Raw genomic sequence first — 16,956 nt, forward strand, 5'->3', positions numbered from 1 at the left:
TGTACGTATAATATAATTATATTATTAAATAACTCTGTGAAAGGAAATGCTGTGATTGAATTGAAAGACTTAAAATCTTAACTTAATCCTTATATCTCCTCTCTCTTTCTCTCCTTTCTTTATTCCACGAATATAATTTATTTTCTTCAATATGTATAATTCGTACTTTAATAACGTTAAGTAAACTTTAAATTAAAAATTACTTAAACTTTAAAATTATTAATCTTCCAAAGATTTTCAGAGTTGAATTTTTAAAAATTAAAACCTTTACGCGTTTTTAACTTATCTTTTTATATAGAGTTTTTTTTCGCGATTGTATTATCATGCACATAATGAATTATTTTGTATATGGAATATATTTTGTATATAGGGTTGAAGGATGTATTCCCGGGCGGCAAGATGAAAAGGTCCATTCCTGAGTCCATTGCACCTACCCCTAACATTTCTGGCTCACCAAGACTCCGCCTTCCGACATCAAAGTAGAAGACAGAGGATCCATGCAGCATCCCATCGCCGATCAGCGTGGGTGCTCGTGTAGGAGGATCCTCAGAAAAGCCCTCCTTTCTTCCGCGTGCCTCCTTATGTTGTTCTCTCTCTTTCTTCTTCAGAACGGATCCGCTAAAGAGAAACTGAGAGAAAGAGAGAGAGAGAGAGAACGTTCTTTACTTTGAGAGAGAATAATGTCTCGATGATAAGTCGCGGGGTAGTAGCCACGAGCGAGTTCTTTCTGATTCATCCGGGATCCGTGCGGCTTTGAGCGTCCTTGTCAGCGTCCGGACACCGAGGTGAGGACAAGTCCTGTTGACGGCAGAGAACAGCCTCTCGACGATGTCGGAGCTCGTCGGGTACTCGGTCAGAATCGGGACACTGCTGAAACCACGGTCGGATCTTCTTTCAATAGGTAGTCGCGAGAGATGCTGAAGAAATCGCTCGTTTCACGTTACGTTGTCGACGACATTAATGAAGAGAGAGAAAGAGAGAGGAAGTGAGAAAGAGAGACGACTAGAAATTTTCCCGATGAAAACGCTATCTTGTAAAGCGCGAGTTGAGATAATAATTAATGAACGATTAGTGCACGCGATTATCGATTATGACACATAGTTATGTACATATAATTATTCGGATAATTTTCAGAGAGTGCGTGTTTTCTCAGTTAAAGGTGTATTGAACGTGTGTATCTTTGAATGAAAATTTATTGATGAATTAACGATGACGATGATGGAAATAATTCATTAGTGCGCAAAGTGTTGTTTTTCCGCAAACTTTTAATTAAGTTCAAAATGTCAACGAATTGTGATTACAGTGCAGACCAAATTGAAAATTTCATTACATGGATTACGAATCCACACGTGGATTGTGCGTATCTTTTATCGCAACAATTGGTATAATAATAATTGATATTGTCAACGAAGATGCAACCGCAACACGAACAACGACGCGAAATTACTGCTGATTGCTGTTACCAGCAATGGCAGACGCATCATCATCATCATCATCACCATCACCAGCATCCACATTTGTCTGCTATACCATCACCGATGCAACAAATGGAAGGTAAACCACACACAACACACGATACATACAGAACCAATAAGAACCAGACGCGAATTTACATCGTAATTAATCTATTTAATATAAACATAAATTAAAATAACGAAACGATCTTACTGAATGTTTCCCTTTTAAGATCATCTTTATAATAGCGAAATTCTGTTTAATGTTTGCGTTTTTATATTATATATTTTCAAAGCCATTTTCGCGTGATTAGTTTAGGTGGAATTTTAATCAACTTTTAATAAACTATATAGTATTTATATTTCAAAACCGGACTTTAGGACTTCTTAATTAAATATCACATTTATCTTATTTAGAAATATAGATGCGTTTTAAAATTATACTATTCTATCACTATTATTCACACATGATACATTTTTCTCTGTCTCTCTATTAAATTTTATTTAAATTATAGAACTCTATAATTTTTTTTACTTGTAATAATTGATTCTTTACTTCATATATCTTCACATTATTATAATAACATGTTTTTATATATACAAAATGATTGGTAGAAAGTCCGAATAACATACATTTATGTATGCGTCGAAACGGCGAGCGCATTAAAACGGCGACGTGATTCTCAGTTTTCACAACTGCTTCTTTTTAATTCGCACATCGAGCTTTCCGAGTTTTTTCATTGCATTCTGCGGTGCATGGTACTTATCGGTTTTTTTTAGAAGACAAAGAAAACACATTGGTTGATTCTACAATATAGTTCTTCAAATTTCGAGTTCGTAATTTAAAAAATGATGTAAATTAATTAATGTCGAGCAAGTATAAAATGACATTTCCTTGAGTTATTTTTCGTAAAAAAGAGAAAAAAAGAAGTGTTAGTGGATTGATAGAAAAATAATTACATGACATGATCCATCGTGGTAATAAAAATGTTGAATGAAATAGAAAAAAGTGTTGTAAACTCATCAAGCTTTTTGACATTATCAAATATCACATTAGAAAAAAACTTAAATTATTAATGTTGAAACCTTTTGATGTTTTCAATATTGAACGGTGCTACATAAAAATTTAATAATTTATATCACGATGGAAATAAAGTAAAAATGAGAAAACTCAACTGCGATTTAGAAAGGAAAACAAGTTAATTTTAATAAAATTGACTTGGCAAACAACCTGCTAAATATGTAATACGTTTTTGATAAGTCTAAATTCGTCAATTTCTCAATCATTTTTCATTAACTTTTTCGTCTGCAAATCAATTGATTAAAATTATATCTATGGAAGTATCTCTCACTAATAATAAGTCCACTAACAATACTCTTTAAATTATGAATTTTTCAGTCAATTTTGAGTTGATTTTTTTCTTTATAAAAAAAAATCGAAGATCATTTTTTGAGTTAAAAAATAAAATGAAAGACTTTGAAAACTAAGGAAACTTTTTCAAAAGAGGGAACAAATAGATAATGAAATCCTATGTTTTTTCATTTTAATTAAATTGTAATAGAAATGGTTCACTTTATATTGTAATAGAAAGAAAGAAGAAAAGAATTTTAATTTGCGGCTATTATAAAAATGTATATTTAATAATATAATATTTTGAAAATCATAAAGTCATGAGAAATAAGATGACTTTTCTTGATATTTTAGTTAAGGAAAGTCGCCTACGTAAAAAATCCGCAGTTAAAAAAAAGCACGCTTAATGCAAAGAAATCTAAATAAAACAATGTTATTTTTCATAAATTTTACCAAATATTGTACTTATGTTTACTGAATCGTTTTTCGTTGTCCTTTTAGCCTGCTTGCAGAGCGCCGGAAGAGTGAAGCGATCGCGCAGTCCGAATCCGATGAAGGTCGCCTTGCCGGTCCATGCGGCGAACCCAATCTCTCCGTCAGCCACAGAATCTCGCAATGACAGCAATAACAACAATCGTCACCACGGTGATCATCATCCGAGCGATGACGGTGCATCCTCCGTCGAGGAATTAGGTGCGAAACGGCCGCTTCATCCGGCGCTAGTTGGCGCCGGTGCAGCTTTGGAGGCGAAGCCACTATGGGAAGAATTTCATCAACTAGGCACTGAGATGATTGTTACGAAAGCAGGACGAAGAATGTTTCCCACGTTTCAGGTGAAGATAATATTCGTTTGAAACTTTAAAAACAAAACACCGAAATGACAATGTCCGTGAAGACTATTATCAATAATACAATCTGAAAGAAATTGATAGATTATTAGAATATGTATAAAAATATATACAATACTTGAGTAAGATTAAAAATGATCCGATTTTATAAATAAATCTCATTCGATAATTTAATAATATTTTTTTTTAAATATAATTTTATTTATATTTATGATTTGTTTAATTGTCGTTGGATGATGTAATTAAAAATTTAATTTTGACAAGTTATTCAACTTTAAATTTTCGAGATGCTCTTTTATATGGAATTATTGCCTTTCTCAAATTAATGTCAATATAATAATGGGATCTTTTTCAAATTAAATTACATCAATATTATAGGAAAGCTAAATGAAAATTTCATTCATGGATTTTTTCTTAATCTAGAATATCGTGATATCGATTTTATCGAGATAATCAGATTAAGAATATTTTATGCGAAATGGACGAAAAAAGTACGTGAAATGATAGAGATTTTGGTAATCGACAGTGTCGACTGTTCGGTTTGGATCCCAACACGGAATATCTGATGGTGATGGATTTCGTTCCGTGCGATGATAAAAGGTACCGATATGCGTTCCACAGCAGCGCTTGGGTTGTCGCGGGTCGTGCTGATCCTGTATCACCCCCCAGAATTCACGTGCATCCTGATAGTCCTGCAAGCGGCGCTCACTGGATGAAACAACCAATTTCCTTCGACAAATTAAAATTGACGAACAATCAACTTGATGATAACGGACATGTGAGTCGATCAAATCATTCACGATAGCAGAAAATATAATAATGCATTACAAAGAGTATTTTGAAATTATTTCTTTTATGTCATTAATAAATAGTCTTTTTCATTTAAACGATATAAAAAGATGCGTTATCAAAAATGTTTTAATACTTGGCAAATTTTAATTTTACAGCCTTTAATATCAATTTTCAATTAGATTTCTATTTTTTTCTATTAGGTTTTATTTAATATATTACAAAATCTTTTTTAAATAACTAATATCATCTTACATTCATCTGCAGAAGAAGAAAGGAATAAGATATTTAAACAATTAATTTAGAAAATTGATTCTTTTATAACATCAAGTATCAATTATTTGTGAGAAGTGTAATTGAAGCAGAGCTACATTTGCTAAATCGTAAAATTCGTTCGCTATTATATGATTTTACCATGACGTAACTTTCTTCGAATTTTTCAATCAGTCGTTTCGTAAAATACATCTACGTAATAAAGTAGAACGAGAAGACGAGGGTTTCCACGTGTTTGTCGTTTACGGACGAGTTCGCCTTAATTGACCTGAGATACGAGTCTGTCGCTTACGAGAGAAATTATGAAGAGAAACAGCGCAACGCGGCATTTTCACGAGGATTGTTCGCCGTTTAAAAGACGCCGGTCGTAGATTAATGTATCTCGCCGATCACACTTCTTTCTTTCTAAAGGAACACGCGTCACATGTGCCAGTTGTCTTAAAATAATTAGCTTTATAACTGAGACCGATGCGCGGTTAAAGACGATTTAAAGACACTTCACGGTTCTATTTTATCACACGAAATACGTCGACGATATGAAATATTACATCTACATAAAAATATAAAAGAGATCTCTAAAACAGTCTCATATCCGCGAAAATTCCGTTAAATATACATACTCTATTCCTTTAAAAAATTTCAATATTATGATTTCAATTATTATATATTATATGACTTTTGAGTTTTGTATTGTAAGCTTTTATTTTGTTATTTGTAATGTGAGTTTTTCAAAGATAGAAGAATTATTCGTGGGAAGAGATTGTAATAATTGTGCATTTTTAAGGGTTAATGCAATTTAAAAAGGCTCAAGTCCTGTCTGCAGCATATTAATCTCGCCTTCTTGTCGCCACGAGTAGAGCCAAGAGCATCGTATGTATATAAAGAGTAATGTAAACAGATGTAATATAAACTATGCACGCCATAGAGGCTCTGGGAAAGAGGCGTAGATTTTGTGTAACGTTCAGTGTATACTTCGAAAAAGAATTAGCAGTGATCAGCATATTGACTCATTTTTCGCTCGCATAACGTCAATCTTGATTCGAAATCGATTGTGAAATCTTTCGCAGAAGCGTAATGCTTACGAGGCGTAAAATAAAATTTACTTCTTACGAATTATTTTGGTGTAATATATAAGAATTAATTAAATGAATAATTCTATCTCGTCAAAAGATAAAAATCAACAAATTTTAAATAAGAGATTATTTCAGAATTTGAAATTGTGTTTGAATATTCTGATAAAATCGTGTCTGATAAGAGCGATATCAACTTGTATTAAATCTCAGATTAATCTCTTAGCAAAGATATTTTGATACTTTACGTGCAATAATCGCGTTACGGGCGATCGCTCACAGATTCTTCATTATTTTTCTTTGATTATAGTCTTCTTTTTAGATTGATATGTACTAATATCTACATTATTATACTGATTTATACAGATATTCAGATTAATATTTCATATGATATATATTTTGTGGATTGAAATTTTTGACTTTTGCAAGAGAATGTCAAAAACTTTCTCTCTAGAATTATTGATGATATAAATGATTTAGCAATTCTTATCGAATCGTTATCGAAACAGCAACGTATGTAAATGTTTATACACTGCGACCAACTGTCTTTTGGCTCTAATTAATATCGGTTTTTTCCCCTGCTTCTTTTAAGCGCGTTTTATCTGCGATTTTTATAAGAGAGAACCTTCTTTCTCTTATCTATATTAAACATACGAATTGTCAAGACTTTAAAAAACATCTCAAATGTCATACATTTGCTGTCGCAAAAGGTTTCGCTTCGATTCTCTCAATCGTGTGGCGTGGTGCACCTGCGGTGGTGCTTACGATGCTCAAAATAATTCCTCGTGGCCGCGTTCGTGCCAAATCCATCAAGCCGACCGCGAATGTAATCGCGAAACGGACTCAGTGTTGCGATGTATCGGCATACCAATGAACGACATGCGACATGCCGACATCGTACACGTGTGTTGGTTGCGAAGGAGGTCAGGTGCTCTCGATTATTATGTTACGCATAATTTTTTTGCGGTTGATTATTGTTTCGTTGATCCTACAACGAACGAGATTTAAGTCTAAGGATATTGAGCTTTTACCTCGGGTAGAAATAATTTAAATTATGGGCGAATTATTAGCGAGTAGAAAGTTTATCATATCATTCAGAGATGTAATATTATATCTTTATTTATATTCTGACCATACTTATTTATATTCTGGCCATACTTTACTGATGTATACATATTTGAAAATATATGTATAATATATATCTGAAATAGAGTTATGTAAGTTTAAGATAGAAAAAAATATTAATATTTTTTTTAATTTTTAAATTTAATTACCTCAGAAATGAATCTTGACGTAATCAAATTTTATTTAACATTTTCGATCGTAATTTTTTTTATAAAGAATCTTCTTTCCTTGATTGTGTATCACGATCGATCTATATATTCACTACGAAATCTGTATAGTATTTGAGTTGTAAAATCATAAAAGTCGACGTATTCTCGAGACGTGATTTATTTCTCGACACTCGAAACATCCTCGACAGAGAAGGAAACTTGTGCTCAGACTCTTCGCGCGCGTTTCTCTCAAGAATATATGTCGCTCTTTTCTTTCGCGGGAAGACCTCTGACCCGTGGCGAGAGGCAGTTCTTTTTCTCGCGCTACACACAGAGCAGTTTGTTCCTTTAATTGCGCATCGAAAAATGTGGCACCGGGCCCTATAAAAAATCCGTAGGCGGGTCAGGAATGTCCGCTGATGCTCGTCCTTAATTGACATACTCGCTATCGCGGGGTGTTTCCGAATATCTCCGAGATGGCTCTTTAAATATTATCCTAGATTTCATATTTTTAGGGTAAAAACACAATGGATTGATAGAAATAAAATTTTAATTTTAAAATAAGTGTAATGTTTTCGGAATAATTAATGTCTTAAAAATGATGGATTGTGTATACATGATACACATACCATAATGTTCCACATTTCATTTACTTCAAGTAGACTTTACGAGAGCAAAATTACAACTCCAGGCTGGTATAAACACAGAGCCAAGTTTTAAAAGACATAAAGAAATTGTGAAAAACATGACACGTCTAAAGTTTAGTTGAGAAAACTCAAGATAAGCCAAAGAATTGCCAGATTTAAAAAAATTGTAGGATACTCACGAAATGCGCGATGTATAAATGATAAAGAATTATTTCAGATTTTTGGGAGAATATTAGAGGGGCATACTAGAAGGAAGAATATCAGAGAACAGAAAAAAACTGATCGTGAAAAATACGCTTTCTAGAAAAGGCGTCCCAATTTTCGGGCCACACGCGCTTTTCCTCTCGTTGTAGAACACACACGTGTGCATGTGTGTATACGTGTGTGTATTTGGGCCTACTGACACATACATGCCATCGTGGAGCATATGCGCGTGAGTGCGCGGAGGGAAGGACGAGGGTGTCGGATTGCGGACCGGGGGTTAGTTTTTACACTAATTAGTCACCGACTCTCTTCTAGCTGTCAAACATTGCGACCGCCCCCCTGTGGCGCTCCTTCCTTCCACCAAATTCGAGCTTCACGTGTCCTCATTCCTCTTCTTCTTCCCTTCTGGACCCTTTTTTCTCCGTCAGTTTCTCATCTGATGATGACGACTTTACCAAATTGTGGCCATCGATCGAGCTACGTGAAAACATTTGTCGTCCTACATTTGTCACAATATTTGTAATACTGTGTTTTTTAATCACCAGTTTGTGTTGTAGCATCATAAAATTAAAAAAGAAGAAAATATTTTGGCTTTATAAATTTTAATGATTAAATTTAAATCAACTTTCTTTCTCTTTCTGTTTTAAAGTGCATGAAGCTGATCAATTTAAATAAATATCACAAAGTTTATCTTCCACGATTGAGTTTAAATAATGATATGCTTTCTTCTTAAAAATTCATAATAAACGCAGCTTGAAGCGACTGCTCCAAATCAATGATTCATATTCTGCGGTTTTATTTATTGGCGCGTCTGTCAAGAAGAGCGTGAAACCTGATTGAAAATTTGAATGATAAAAAATCCACAACAAAAAATACGGTAAAGTTGTTAATAGAATCACATTCTCTCCGCGCACGTTGAGACCGTTGATCCTTTCACACGTTGCAGATTATCTTGAACTCGATGCATCGTTATCAGCCGCGCTGCCACGTGGTAGTCGCACCCTCGCCGCCCGGTTCAGCACCGGATCCTCGCACGGAAAATTTCAAGACGTTCTCCTTTCCGGAGACCAGGTTCACCGCGGTGACCGCATACCAGAATCACCGGATAACCCAGCTGAAGATCGCCAGCAATCCGTTCGCCAAGGGCTTCCGAGACTGCGAATCCGACGAGTGCGAGTCCGTTGCTGTAGTCGGTGGGATGCAGAGTCCGGCCAAGAGGCCGGCTACGGCGGCCGGAAATGTCGCTGGTCCTGCCGTCCTGTCGTCCAGTTACAACGCGATGCCAGCACCGATGCAGATCCCGGTGGGTATCAGCACCGGGACCTCCCAAGAGCATCATCAGTTTTACGGTGCGACGAGTGCCTCTGGTCCTTGGACGCATTATCCGAGTCACCATGGACAACCGTCGGCGCACGTCAACGCGGTTCATTATCCGACGCATATGCAACCACATCCACATCATTCAGGAGCTTCTCTTTACGGACCACGATAACTGATCATTATCGTATCGCATTGTTACTTCTCATCGATTTCTACATCGGCAACTTGATGTTCGAAGAAAAGTGGGATTAAAACATACTTTTATATCGTTCGTTATATTATTTTTCGTGGATAGTGTGATAACCGAACTCATTGATTGAGAACTCAATGTATATTGAAGGAACAGTGGGAACGAAATATATCTTCGTGTATCCTGGTGCCTTTCCTTATAGATCGCGACAATCAATCATTGTGTAACTTCTTATCGCTGAAGATTTAATATGTTCTAAAGATAAAGAATGGAGTTTCAGTGTCTTTCTCAAGGCTTCCTTTGTGGATCGTGAAAATTGGCGATTGTTAATATGATTTCTCTTTTTTATATACAGAAATTTGCGTCTATTTTGGATGGAAAAATGTGATCTTTCGTGAAAAAAACTATCCTGGTGCCTCCTTAATATTTAGAAAAAAAGTGGAATATCAAAGTATTTGCACATTATTCTCGTCCTGATTCTTTTTTCGAGCATGAGAATCGCTTTACGTGAAGTTATGTAAATTAAAATATTGTAGTGTTTAGATATATCTATATTTTTATTTATAATAATAGTTTTCTGAGTTTATTTAAAATTGAGAGTAAGATATAAAATAATTAATAGAGATGCCTTATTAAATGCTAATACTCGGTAATGTAATTTGTACCAAAGATTGTACCAATATTTGATATATAAATTATGATGATTCTATATATATTCAAGTTACGTGCAATAAAAATTTTCTAGTGGTTCATATATTTATATTGTAAGCAATAATATTAAGCGACTAATATTCATTACTTAATCACATGGATAATATTCGCAATATATTTTTGCAAAATGCTGAGCGGGTCTACATAAATAAAATTACAATAGATCTAGAAACTTACATTCAAACTCTTTCTTTCATGTGTAACGTCCGTACAAGTAAAATTTCATTTTACGTTAAAACGAGATTAATTAAAAATATCAATAAAAAAATAACAAAACATAATGAGTAATATAAATTAAGATTTTATTCGCTAATTAATTTTAATATCATTCATTTTCATACAAATTTTTCTAAGTTCTTCGAGTTAATTCGCGCGTAAGAGATGAATCGACCGATCGAAGTCGCTAGTAAAGTCGCGGAAGACCAGGGCAAGTAAGTGCCTTTTGTAGGAGCAAAGTGCGTCTATTTATACTAGGTATCTCAAATGCCGAACGAGCTTAAAACGTTCTCGAGCCAAGACGGGAAAGTAAACGCGCCGTGACACTTCGTGAGAATAACGTGGCTACTAAGTGCCTTAATAAATTATGCCGCCCGGGTATCGTGCCATTGTGCCTCTTTTTAAAGACCCTCATCTGTTATATAATAGATATTCTTTTCTATGGCCAAACAAGGAATAAACATAAGAAATATAATGAAATATGTGCACTTATTTCTCTCGAACCTGCTCCTCTTTCTTTATAGAAAACGCGAATGTGGATTTAATATCCTACTTTACAAGCAAAATTTTGCACTTCTTCTTTAACTTCTGAATTCATAAATTCTTAATTAGAAACTTTTAATAGATATTCAATACCAGTTTTATACAATATCTATATCGTGACATGAAAGTGTATATTTCTTTTCTATAATTTTGCAAGGATAAATAGTAGAGAGCCAGATTAAAATATACGACACACACGCATATATCTTATATTAAAAAACGCGTATAACATTCGTTATATAAAATACCTCACAATTTCATTCAATTTGAAAAAAGTCTTAAATTTATCAAAATTTCTCCTTTGACGTTTGTCTATGAAAGAATTGATTTGAATTGAAAGAATCGTATTGATTTCACATGATAATTTAAATTACCAATTGGAATTATAACCCGAGGATACATCTTCGCCGATCATCGCGAAAACCGTACCTTGACATCGCGACTGTCGGAAATGACGAACTAACGGCGACGAAGCGAAATGAGAAGGAACTCGAGCGTCTGAAGCCTTCGTGGACCGACCACGACGTACACCGTGATTGATGGCTGCGCAAGGAACTGCGCTGTGTAAACATATTACAAGCGTATGCTTAATGACTGTCGGTAGCTACAGTCTCAGTCAGTTCAGCTAAACGTTTTGCACTCGTTCGTATTTTCAAAAATGTCCCCGCTCTTTATTAAAAGAGAAAAAGGAAGAAGAAAAAATGTGAAACGGCTCTTTTGTTGCACAACATTTAAAAGACACTTAATAAAAAGATGTTCATCATTTTTCCTGTTTAAAAGATTACATATGTATGAATTACATCTTACAAGATATGTGTGTGTATGCGTAAATATTAGGAAAGTAAACGATCAATATATATTCATACCTCATTCAAATTTAGCATATGCAAGTTCGATATGCAAGTATAAAGGAAGAATTAAAAAATAATTAATTTGTATTATTAAATTAAAAAATCACGAATTTCAAACGAACTCTTACGCGACAAAATTAATTTAGTTCGCGAAAGGGGAACTTATTAACTTGTTCTGCGAAAAGACTTACGTTCAACGCAAAAGTATCATACACTGTATGTCGGCACAAAGGGGGGTCTTGCGCGTCCGTTTACTTTTGACACTTTAACCCTAGAAGTAATATAAGACCGCGAAACTCTTGGTCCACAGAGAAGCGCTTATCGACGGCGCGTGACGGCGCCGGCAGTAAAAAGCCGCCCCCCTGCCCTGCATATTCTTTCATCTTCGTCGTAGGTGTTGCGGCTAACCAGAGTTAATCCCCGAAAGGTCACCTGACACTGTATCGCCGTTGGTGATACCCTTTTTGAGTTTATGCTTGCAAGTCAAAGGCAACAGACCCCTTGGTTAACTTAAGAAAAAGATAGCACTGCGCAAAAAATCTTTACCACCAACGTTGTTCGAAAGGAATGTGTCCACGTCTTTCGTCGAAAGAATAACGTTTTTATCACATTATAAAGAAATTGATTATAAAGTAGATTAAGAGACCGATTGTCATTTGATTAAAACCGATATTGCAAAATTAATCTAAAGTAACTGCCACAATTTGATTGGAATTGACAATAAAATATTAAAATAGTATTTATACATATAGCTGTAGATTGTTGATAGTTATGAATAATTAATAGTAAGTTATAAAAGCAAATACATTCGAGTTTTCTATTTTTGCCGGACTTAAAGACATGCGAAGTATTCCTTCTTTTACTAGTTTTTTTTTCATATATCTCTATTAGCTCTTGTAAACTCACTTTATTGCAGAGGCGTAACCATTGACCTCTAAAAAGGAAATGTCTGGAATCTTTCACCCTCTTCTCATCGTAGCATCTTTCTGACCACCCAATTTCTAGTATTCCCGAATGAAATTGGAACTTGGAATTTGGAAACATGTTGTTGTTTTACGAGTGTGAGAATTTTAAATATTACATTCATATATATTAAAGAATGATCGTTGGAAGGATCGCATAAATGTTTGAGATATGATGATTTAAAAAGTATATTTTGTCAATTTATCTATTTTAAATACTACTTTAATTAATTCTTGTTTTTTTTATTTTATTGCTATTAATATTTTATCATCAACTCCAATAAAGAAAATATTTGAAGAAATTTCTAGCGTTCAAACTCAAGCAATTTGTAATTCTCTCTAATTTTTAACCGATTATCCATTATTGGATTACTTCGTTGCATCTTGATAATATTCTTGAGACAACAAATTGAATTATATATTATTCTGTTACTTTTTAAAGCAAGAAAATTATAGACGATTAGACGATAACTATTATATAATCATCCTATGATTTAAGATAAATTCTCTATAGCAAATTTGTTCTCATTAAAATTATAGGAAAATATTATATTATATAAGAATATTATATAAAGATAGAGTTTGCAAAAATTGCACAAAATTGCGTCTAAAATTTGCGTATTTTGTGTAGATTTGTATTTTCTTATACATATATATTACTATTGAGATAATTCTTAATTGGATAATTTTATCCTGAAAGTTTTAGATCTCTCGTTATCGCTATTTCCTTCATCGATATCGATTTAGAATACGCGTGCTGTCAATTACCGAACGTAACTCGAATATAACGAGAAGCGATGGGGCATGAAGACGCAGCACGAAAGAGCTTAATAAATCTCCCTAATTTTCCGGAGGTTGCTCGTTGGTCGCGGATCAAAGACCAACAAATGAATCGCTCGCTAGATGAAGGGAAAAAGGAGGTAAGAGGAAACGCGGGCGCGCATCCACGTCTCCAAGAGGAAGGCGCTATATCCCATGGACCATGAATCCGTCATCGCAAGCTACCACGGCCCTACAATTCGTGCGTGCATATTATGGCAGGGCTTTTATAGTTTCCACGTCGTCAACATAGCGAAACGCTCTTTGAATTTTCGAAGAAGATCTTGAGAAGTTTTGTTTCATACATATATACACATATAAAATAGTCACGCACAACTCTCATGCGCGCGACCTTAATCAAAGAAACTAATTCTATTTATTGATTTCAAATAAACTTTAAAAGAAAATTTCAATTTTAAGCGTTTATAAAGATGTATAATATGATAAAATTGAAAATTGTGATAAATGATGATTTTCCTCAAAATATGCATATAATCTTGGTTTGATTATAATAAATTAAATACGTAGCTTTTTATACATGTCTACGCAGAGATTCGTCTTTCTTTAGATAATAGATATTACATATAAATAAATATCGATAATATTACCTCAATCTGATATCTCGATTGTTATGTACACCACATGTACTTTCGAAAGATCGAAAACTCTTGCCGCGACCCTCTGAAGAAGTCAACCGGCCAGATCTGAGGAAGCGTCGCGGCGCGGCGCGGTGATGTGCGACGCGACCAAGAAGTTCATATCCTGCGCACGAATACGGCCGTAATGACAGATTTACAGATTCCAGCCATCGTCCTCTTCCACGGGGCGATTCTTAAAGCGGAAGGCGCGCCTTGTACATACGGCCCAGGCCGAGTGCGCGTCAAATCGCACCTCGGCTGTTTACGCTTTACGTCTGCAACCTTTTCCTCATCCCTCTCGTTGTCCCACTGCTCTCTTCTACTTTTACTGCCGCCATCCTCGCCGTATTTTGACTTTCCATCGCAGTCCTGCGTGTTTTATGTAGTTATTTATGTCCGCGTGAAGTGTCGCGCGCGCGTTCTCCACGATATACGTAAAAATTAAAATATTCGCACAAAGTGTATAAATGTATCATAGAATGGAGAAATTATATATGAAGAAATTATAACTATAATATACATTTTTTTCGTTACATATGATTTACTTCTTTATATATAAAATCACTCTTTTTCTAAATACATTATTAATAATTGATTAATAACAAAAAATATAAAAATACGGGAAAATGTAAGAGAAAAATATAACAAGTCTTATAAAGTCTTAGAAAATCACTTACTTGATTACTTTTGAATGTTTTATGCGCCATGTAGTAGAGAAAATTTTAGAAATGCGGCATAAACGCGACAAATATATGCTACGGTTGATTTGGCCCGATGTTGCAATGACAGAAGATCGTCCCCTCTATTTACATAAAGTAAACCTCTTCTAGGCATCCATAGGAGTCACGGTCAGTGTCTGTCTACGCGTGCTTCGCTCGCTTGCTTGGACAGTTTTCACCCACGCCGATAGGCATGTCCGTTTCCTTCCTTTTTTGTATCTTTGCTTCCGTAAAGGCTTCACATGTCTCACATATTTCTCTGAAAAATAAATAAATATCTCTCTTAATAGAATAAAATATTTAATATTATTCCCTTACTTCCCTATATTTTAAATGTTTAAAATGTTGATTTACTTTTTGACTCTTTCATTATCAAATTCTAATTTTAATTTTTTTATTGAAATATAGACTAATTATTGTTTATATATCAAATTTTAATAATAATATCTTATAATATCTTACTACAAAGTAACATATTGTAATGATCTAGAAGAAATTCCGTGAGTGGGCGGAACTGAAAGAAGAAACGACGTTAGCTTTCGGTGTTGGCACAAAGTGCAATTTACGACAGATTTAAATCATAAGTGTTGGCAGTCATCGGTCATGCAATTATGAGAAACAAGTTCACGCAAAATAGTCGTGTCTATTCATTATTATTAATAAATCTGCAGTGCAAAATAACGATGACGCTTATTAACGCAATCAAGATACTAATTTCTAAAGATTAATTACATTAAAATTTACCGATATTGAAACCAGATTATTTAGACGCGATTACATCGGTTTTACAAAGACAAAACATTTTTGAGATCTCTATCATATTTCCGTTTCGATTTGATCGATAAAAGAAAATGAAAGATCGATAAAAGAAAATGAAAGAGTGCATGAAACTTTTAAAATAAATTAAGAATTTATGCATATGTCTGTGTAATAAAAGAATTCTCTTATAGGTCACTCATTCGTTGCGATTTGACGAGAAAGAAGGGAGGAAATGGAAACTAGGTGATGCGCATTTTGATGCGATTCTCTCGCGTTTTCGGTCGCGCATACAGTCGGCACGCATATCCTATCTCGCCGCTGGAATCCTCATATGTCTGTCAACATGATTCTCCAACACCTCGGGGCCTCGGATCACTTTGCTCGCGCGGATGCTCACGCGAGCGTGCGAGCGCGCCAGCAATACGAGACGCTGCAAACGATATCTCGTGTCCCATCCCACTGTCCCAGCTGGACCAAAATATCACTGGCGACTAGTGGCCAGAGGCTCAGGGCCGTATGTTCACCGCGGCGCCTGTAAACAAGAGATATTAATTCGGGAACGTTTATGTATAATATATATATATGAGGCGATTGCAATTTAATCCTCCCTTTCTCTGATACGTCATTTTTATCTTAAATCTATTTTAAATGATCTATGACTCGAAACAGGGAGATAATTTTATTTGTGATTTCATATGTCAAAAATATGAATATATCCTAATACACAAAATTTATATAAAGTTTTTAATTATTGAGCTAAATAAAAGCTAAATATAATTCTGGCTGAGAAGGAAAAAATATCTTTACAACAATATATAATGTGATAATTTTGCAAAACTTGATATTTGATATTGAATTAAAAATACGTATATATTATAATATCTAACATGTAATTTACCAATATCTGAGAGCTGATGCCATACTTTAATATATATTAATAAATTACATGCACAGTAATTTAATGACGATATGTTGTAAATGAAAATAATTTAATTTTTACATTTCGTTAACGCGCATATTACCTATGTTCTCGGAAGCCATTGCGATTTCAAATTCATATAGAATTAAAGTTCTCAAATCATGAATTATGATTATTAAATCAGTTTACACATACCTCTCTATTGCGTATTCTCCGTCCAGATAAAAATAAAATATACTCGACTTTATAAATACATTTTTAATGTTGTACAAGTTTCGAATAATGCATAAAATTTTGGGAATTGGGAATTCTGTCGCGAATTGAACTTCCAGAATCTACTGCCAAACGATACACAACCTTGGCGCGAGATGACGCCAAGTCGCACATCAGATGTTGCGT

General features: G+C 34.4%; 1 protein-coding gene and 1 long non-coding RNA gene across 6 annotated transcripts; one reads left to right on the plus strand and one right to left on the minus strand.

The window, feature by feature from the left end:
- Window positions 1-354: 354 nt before the first annotated feature.
- Window positions 355-10,827, plus strand: LOC145977337 (T-box transcription factor TBX10). Of its 3 annotated transcripts, none has more exons than XM_083109235.1 (5): window positions 355-1,554; window positions 3,307-3,638; window positions 4,180-4,253; window positions 4,323-4,431; window positions 8,857-10,827. In XM_083109235.1, exons 1-5 carry the CDS (start codon window positions 1,413-1,415, stop codon window positions 9,400-9,402), a joined length of 1,203 nt encoding a protein of 400 aa, XP_082965361.1. In that variant the 5' UTR covers window positions 355-1,412; the 3' UTR covers window positions 9,403-10,827. The 3 variants fall into 3 exon arrangements, with proteins under 3 accessions (XP_082965361.1, XP_082965359.1, XP_082965360.1); XM_083109233.1 differs by having other exon boundaries at window positions 355-985; window positions 1,304-1,554; window positions 4,180-4,431; XM_083109234.1 differs by having other exon boundaries at window positions 355-901; window positions 1,304-1,554; window positions 4,180-4,431.
- Window positions 3,962-16,884, minus strand: LOC145977338 (uncharacterized). 3 transcript variants are annotated; one of them, XR_014440482.1, is made up of 6 exons: window positions 16,753-16,884; window positions 15,930-16,170; window positions 15,342-15,393; window positions 14,838-15,138; window positions 14,131-14,529; window positions 3,962-4,382 (listed from the first exon to the last, which is right to left on the minus strand). It is a non-coding gene; the product is annotated as an uncharacterized LOC145977338 (long non-coding RNA). The 3 variants fall into 3 exon arrangements; XR_014440481.1 differs by having other exon boundaries at window positions 15,835-16,170; XR_014440480.1 differs by lacking the exon at window positions 3,962-4,382 and adding an exon at window positions 13,292-13,715 and having other exon boundaries at window positions 15,342-16,170.
- Between the last annotated feature and the right edge of the window lie 72 nt (window positions 16,885-16,956).

Source organism: Camponotus vicinus, unplaced genomic scaffold (assembly GCF_025532165.1).
Source record: "Camponotus vicinus isolate PSW18456_S1 unplaced genomic scaffold, iyCamVici1.0 SCAF_9, whole genome shotgun sequence".
In the NCBI taxonomy this organism is placed as follows: domain Eukaryota; kingdom Metazoa; phylum Arthropoda; class Insecta; order Hymenoptera; family Formicidae; genus Camponotus; species Camponotus vicinus.

What these genes read in the sequence shown, in the direction of transcription:
- LOC145977337 (XM_083109233.1), top strand. Translation starts at nt 1,413, where the DNA reads ATGCAACCGCAACACGAACAACGACGCGAAATTACTGCTGATTGCTGT. An exon ending in ACCGATGCAACAAATGGAAG is followed by an intron (nt 1,555 to 3,306) that starts GTAAACCACACA and finishes TTGTCCTTTTAG; the next exon opens with CCTGCTTGCAGAGCGCCGGA. An exon ending in GAATGTTTCCCACGTTTCAG is followed by an intron (nt 3,639 to 4,179) that starts GTGAAGATAATA and finishes GGTAATCGACAG; the next exon opens with TGTCGACTGTTCGGTTTGGA.